Source organism: Fukomys damarensis, unplaced genomic scaffold, assembly GCF_012274545.1.
Source record: "Fukomys damarensis isolate Sample0158 unplaced genomic scaffold, DMR_v1.0_HiC HiC_scaffold_8, whole genome shotgun sequence".
Taxonomy (NCBI): Eukaryota; Metazoa; Chordata; class Mammalia; order Rodentia; family Bathyergidae; genus Fukomys; species Fukomys damarensis.
In genome coordinates, this window is record NW_022900920.1 from 2,214,244 (window position 1) to 2,221,017 (window position 6,774).

Here is a 6,774-nt window from a genome sequence, read left to right on the forward strand (position 1 = left end):
GGGCAACTGCGTGGGGAGACAGCGCCAGGAGAGGCCGGCCGCCCCGGGACACTCCCGCAAGCGAGCAGGTAGGCTGAGGAGGGGAGTGGGACACACGTCCGGCAGTAGTCCCCGCCGTACCGACGCCTCGGGTTCCCGAGTGACCTCCCGCGGCTACTGGTGCCCCGGCTGCTTCGACCTGGACGGGGCCCCCGGCACAGCGCAAGTGGCAGCGGAGCCGAGTTGGGGCAACTCACTCCTACTGGGAAGCTCCTGGTGGGGGCGGGGGCAGGAAATGTTTGCAGACCGCAGCCGGGCCGGCTCAGGAGGGGGTGAGGGCCCGGGCGCCGCTGCCCGATGGCCGGACGCCTCCCCAACTCGGAGTGAGCGAGGCAACACCAGAGGTTCCTTCCAGAGACTGTGTCATTATCGGGCTGCAGATCGTGTCTGCCGGCATCCGACTTGCAAAAGCAGTGCAGGACTCTGGGAAAGAAATTTTTACTTAACCTCCCACCCCACCCTCAACCGCGCACGGCTTTTTGAGCCTCTGGCCGTCTAGGAGTCTAAGAAAGGTACGGTGCCAGGGTGAAAATCACCCTTGGGTTTGTTGGGATCCTTCCCAGCCCTAGGAATGGGATCCACTCGCTGGCGACCCGGGTTTGTTGGGATCCTTCCCAGCACTGGGAATGGGATCTGCTCTCTGGGGGATGATCTGCGAGGCTCCGAGAGCATAATCTCACTTTCTTGGTACGCCCCTTCAATCCTGTAGCTTCGTCCCGGGAAGAGATCTGGAGGTCAATTCCTTGGGTCTTGTAAACTCACTTCCTTCTCTGAGCATGTTGCAAGGACTTTCTGAGAATGCTAAAATAGCCTTTAGAGATCAAAAGGACCTTCGAAACTTCTTTGGATTCCAGACAGATCAACCTATCTCATCTCCGTGTAGATCCAGAGAGGTTGAGCAACTTGTTCGAAGTCACACAGCTAGCTAGTGCAACTAGAGCTAGAACCCAGTCTCCTATTCCGCCCTATTGCCACATATCCCTTTATGTAAGAGGAACCACAGGCACAGTTGTTAATGAAGTGGAAACTCTAGTTGGAGTTTCCTGTCTGCTTTGACACTGGAGGTATGTTGCTTAGGTTGCGGAAACTGGGAAGGAGGATGGGGGAAACGAGGAAGTAGGGAAGGATGTCTGTGTGTTGGACAGGATGACTTGTGAAGAAAAATACGTGTTTTTATAGAAAGAATGAGGATTAAAAGCATTTTGAGGGCAACCGTGGTCATCCTTACTGAGGAAAGTTGATTCCTCAACCCGAAGGCTTTAGTTCTTCCATACAATCTTTCAACAAATTTTATTTTTTTATTTTGTGGTACTAGAGCTTCTTGCATGGTAGACATTCTACCACTGAGCTACTACTGAGCTACGTCCCCCACATATTTTTTTTTTTATTGTAATTTTGAGGCAGTGTCTCACTGAGTTGCCTAGACTGGCCCTCAAACTTGGAGTCGTCCTGCGTCTTAGATAGTTGGAGTTATAGACGTGTCCCATTTATGATTAGTTATTTATATGCTCAGTCTTTAGTTTTACAGCTTTTGCAATCGATAACCCTCTCCTACCTAAAGCCCTCCCCTTCTTTTCCTGGCATCAAACTGTTTTGACTTTCTTTGCTGATTATTTTTGCCCATTGTCACCTCTTGAGGTGGGGATACCCATAGCTCAGTTTCACATTCTGGGCTTTCTCACTATATTCTCTCCCAAAGAAATCTTACTCAGTTAAGCTACTCTCTCCATTGGGAAGATGCTTACATTTAAATCTTCAATTTGAACTCTGGACCCCATCTCTAGATGCCCACTGGTCACTGACATAAACATCTCTAAAAAACAAGCTCGACATCTCCCCTCAACTTCCTATTCTTCTGTTCTTCTAGCGCTGCTTCCTTATCCTCTGCCTCCCAACCAGTCAATCACTGGGGCCTACTGGTTCTTCTTTTAGCAGACCTTCCCATTCAACCTCATGTCCTTGTCACCTGAAGTCCAACTCTTCTTCCAGGCTGAAGTGAGTTTCTCACAAAGGGCAAGTTTGCCTTCGGTCATTAATCGAAAACCTGCATACAGTGTCCTCCCCAGAAGACATATGTCAAATTAACCTGTTCCAAATCTTGTAAATTCTGTGTTTAAATGTTTTCTGCATTTTGTCATTCCTATAAGATCTTTGACCTCCACGGTTAGTAAACTAGCCCAGTTCTTTTTTCTTTTTGGTGGTACTGGGGATTGAACCTAGGGCCTCATGCATGATAGGCAAGTGCTGTACCACTAAGTTACATCCACAGCCCTCTTTATTTTATTTTGAGACAACATCTTGGTAAATCGCCGAGGCTGACCCAAACTTGTAATCCTTCTGCCTCATCTTTCTGATTATCTAGGATTATAGATATGTACCACTGCCTTGGGATTGGCCCCCTCCTTTTAATACCTGGTATTTTTTTCTCTCCCCTGATGTTAAGGATACCAACATTTGCTGGTGCAATTCCTCTTCTTTCTGATAGTCTTTCTTTCTTGAACGTCCACCTCACAACCCCTGCCCTCAATGTGATTGTTTCTTCTAAGAACTCCTGCAGAGTTCTTAGACACAATTATTAGTTGTGTCTTTGATGTTTACAGTCATATGAGCAACTGTATTGCAATCAGGGGGCCTGGGTTGTCTTTTCCCTTTGTGTTGGTCTGTCCCTGTCACTTACTCATTCACTTACTCACGTAACCATGTACACAAATAATTAACATAGTGACTTCTACAGAGGAAACACTCATGTTTGATTTTAGAAAGCTAATCCAACTTCATCCTACCACCTGCATTTTTAATGTAAATATTTTACTGAAGTATGTATCTGCATTTTTAAAACCTGCTAGTTAATCATTATTTTAATTCTATTCACCTCAATAGGAATAGTTCTTTTGTAAAGTCCAAAGTCAAGGGGAACTCTGTAGGATGACAAGATTTGGTACAAGGGAGGAATCCTTCACAGCATGCACCTGGCATTCCTGTAACATCTGTAGCTTATTACTCTTTGACAGGGACATAGTTTCATATTGTAAGGCTAGTGTTTAAGGCTGGAGGTATAGCTCAGTGGTAGAGTGCTTGTCTAATGTATGAGGTCTTCATTCAAGCCCCAGCACTGCAGAAAGAAAAACTGAAGAGAAAAGAAAAAAAAGAAAGGACTAATGCCTGAAACTTAACTTCCCCAGCTCCCATTGTAAGTTTTACCTTCCTTTTGGCACTGGTGTGGTGGGAAGAAATTCTTAACAGAGAGCTAGGACCTGGGTTCTAGTCCTAGGCCTCTGCACAGTGAAGTTGGGCAGATTACCAAGCATTTCTGGGCCACATTTTCAATATTTCAGAAAGAAAGGGAGTTGTGCAAGGTCATTAGAGATGTTTTATTATCTTCAAAAAGGTTCAAAACTGAAGTTACCAAAATGAAACCTTACACCTTATAATGCTACCCTTTGTCCTTAGTTCTGTCTTCTCATTTACTTGACAGGTGAAGCAGGAGCGCAAGGCTAGTGGTCAGGGATTCTTGGACTGAGTAGGTTTATTCGATTATCCTCTTGTCTCATCAAATTTTGTGATTGCTGCTTTTTTATTTTGACTTTTTATTGTTAGCTGAATGCTTCCCCATTAGGCTCGGGTTCCTCTTCTCAAGGTGCTGGCTGTCCTTGCATGCTTCCAAGAATACTCGGGGATTTACTCCTTTGGAGGGGCTACTGCCACCCACATGGAACAGGGTGAAGCAGCCCATCCCCTAGCTACTGCAGGGAGAAATAGAGGTGGTAGAACAGGCAAGTCTCTTGCCCAGCCCCACCCTTTGAGAATGTGGCAGGGGCGAAACCCAAATATCTTGACTTTGTGATGTGCCAGGTATATCTATTTACATTCTGGAATCTCAGGCTTTCGGCAGACACACTCAGAGCCATGTTTGGGGCTGGTTGGGCTTGGCATTGTGGTTTCAAGGAGTATGCTTCTCGTTGTGTGGTTTGTGTGGATATTCTTGAGGGAGTAATTGAGTAACTTCTCTGTTTGTTCAGTAAATATTTACTGAGTGCCAGGCACCTTGCTGGCTATGAAAAGATGTAGTGCTTGGCCACATGGAGCTTACAGTCTTGTGGGCACAGATAATAAACAGTAGACAAATTACATATAATCATGTGAATGTCGTATGAATATACAATTATATATTATATATGCTGGTAATTCCCACATTTATAATCTCAGTTCATCCTTGAGCCTTGTAGATTTTGCTGTTTATTCAGCATAGCTGGTATCCAAAAGACTTCTCTGTTTCACATGTCCAAGCTAGAATGAACCTCTCTTCCCATTCCTGTTCCTCCCCAACTCATTCTCATCTCATTTAGAGGTGATTTCATCCTTCCAGTTGCCTAAGAGTCTGCAACTCTGGAGTCATCCCTGACTTCTCTTAAATCCCATATCCATTTAATCAATAAATCCTGTTGGCTTTGTCTTCAGTATATCCTGAACCCGACTTTCCCAATTCCCACCACCTTTACCCTGCCTAAGCCACCACCAGCCTCTTATCTGACTTTCCTGCTTCCCCTGTCTCCTGAAAGACTGTTTTCATCACAGCAGCCAGAGTGATGCTAGAAGCTGTAGAGTGTTAGATTTTGTTGCTCTATGTTCACCCTTTCTTGTGATTCCATTTTATCCAAAACTCTTGCACTAGCCTGTAAGGAATGATAAATTTGTCCATTTACCTTTATTAAGCCATCTCTTGCTGTTCATCCCCTTGCTCAACCCCCTGGTATCTGAATGGCTCTCTTGCTATCCTTGGCCCAGTCTAGTATTTCAGACCCTCCCAGGTCATCCTATTTAAAATTGACCCTCGTCCTTCTCCAGCCTACTTTCAACATTATCTGCCTTCCCTGTTTTATTTTTGTCCATAATTCATATCATCATTGACCCAGAGAGTTCGTGAAGTCAGTAGAAAACAAAAGTGCACACCTGACTAGATCTTTGGACTTAGGCAGTCAGTCAGCCTGCCTGTCTGCCTGTCTTAGAACAGCAGCCTTACCAATAAAGAGACTGGCGCTGCAGCCTCTCTCCAGGCATTGGCAAGGTCTCTAGTACCTGGGATATGATTTTGCTATGATTTGGGAGCCTCATCCTGGGAGAGCTTAGAGTGAAGCACCGTATAAGGTTCTAACGAGGCAGTAGCACTTTCTTATTTCATATGTGTGTCCATGTGAGAATGGACTCCTCTCCAAGGCAGGGTAGGTATGGGCTGGCCTAAAGTAAGGCAGGATGTCAAGTGATGCAGATTCCAGGCCTCTCTACTCATTGACTTGCTAGAGAATTTTTAGAATCATAGAATTTTAGAGCTGAAAAGGAACCTAAAAAGATTTCTTTAACCTTTTTTTTTTTTATCATCCAGCTATTAAAAAGAGAACAAAGGCGTATCTGCTTCCTGCCTAGTTCACAGAAGTATGGTGCAACCTGTATAAAAACTGCATGGTCTTTAAGTTTGTGCTGAGGTCAAGACATTGTAGAGAAGTGATCAAGCTCAAGTGTATCAAAAAAGAGGGGATCTAGTGTCTTCCTTGCCACTTTTTTGAGTGGTGATCTCAAGTAAATAGTTGATTTTGTGCTCGGTTGGTCCTCTGGTCAAACAAACAAACAACCAGTGTGGTGGTGCTCACCTTTAGTCGCAGCACTCTGGGAGACTGAGGCAGGAGGATGGAAGTTTCGGTCTAGCCTGGGCAACTTAGCCCCTTAGCAAGACCCTATTTCAAGTGGAGTGGTACCTTAGTGCAGAGACCCTGAGATGAATCTCTTACTGTATACACACACACACACACAGAGAGACACACAGATAAAACAGAAAGATGAGATAATATTTCCAGTTAATTTTCACAAAATATTGTGGTGATAAAAATAAGCTACCACTGATTTTAAAATTGCTGTCATGGCTGCATGACAAACCAGAGTTGTATCGGGCATTGGTAGGAAATGACGCCTCTGGTGCTCTGCTCCTTTCTATGTTTGTTTTGCTTTGGTCAAGCCTCTTGATCGCTTTGGCCTCAATTTCCCCAATATAACTCTTTCCCTGCTCCTCTCTCAGGTTGTAAGAATGAATTGAGACCCTGAATGAAAAGAGACTTTGTGAATTTAAGAAGTTTCTATTCCAAGCTCTATGATTTTTATGCATAACAGTCATATCTGGTGATTTATCCTACCAGATCGTTGACGCTTACTCTTTTTAAGATGCAAAACTCTAAAAACCATTTTGGAGTAGGGACTATAAAAGGTCTTTCTCTCAAAAGCTTTATCTCTGAAAGAAGAGAGGTGGAGGGTGAATTGGTGAGCAGTCAGAAATTACTTGAGGTGAATCCATTTGAGAGTGTCCTGCATTGCAAGAGCCTAGCCTGCTTGGTCTGTTACTATGATACCACTTGTTTGAGGGCTCTAGGCTTTTGAGACACTAGGGCTGGAGGCCCCCAACAAATGGCTCCTGTCTGCTGTGTTTTTCAGGTTCATGTTACCACCTGTCATCATTTCTGTCTTCTCCTTGGAAGTCATTGATCACTTTTGGGGATTTTTTTCTTGATGTTTTTCTGTTTTTGTTTTTGTTGCTTTTTGGGTTTTGTTTTTGTACCAGGGATTGAACTCAGGACCTTGGGCTTGCAAGACATGTGGCGGCACCACTGAGCTAAATCTCCAGCCTTGATTTTTTAAAAATTGTGGTTAAATACATATACATAAAATTTACTTTTTTTTTTTTTTTTTTTT

General features: G+C 44.2%; 1 protein-coding gene across 1 annotated transcript in view; it reads left to right on the forward strand.

The window, feature by feature from the left end:
- Position 1: 1 nt before the first annotated feature.
- Ubtd1 (ubiquitin domain containing 1) overlaps positions 2 to 6,774 on the forward strand; it is a gene marked incomplete at its 5' end in the record, with an annotated part of 52,875 nt that continues 46,102 nt past the window's right edge. The window contains one exon of the mRNA XM_010620414.2: positions 2 to 68. Within this exon, the coding sequence (XP_010618716.1) occupies positions 2 to 68 (67 nt within the window). The remainder of the gene's footprint in view (positions 69 to 6,774) is intronic.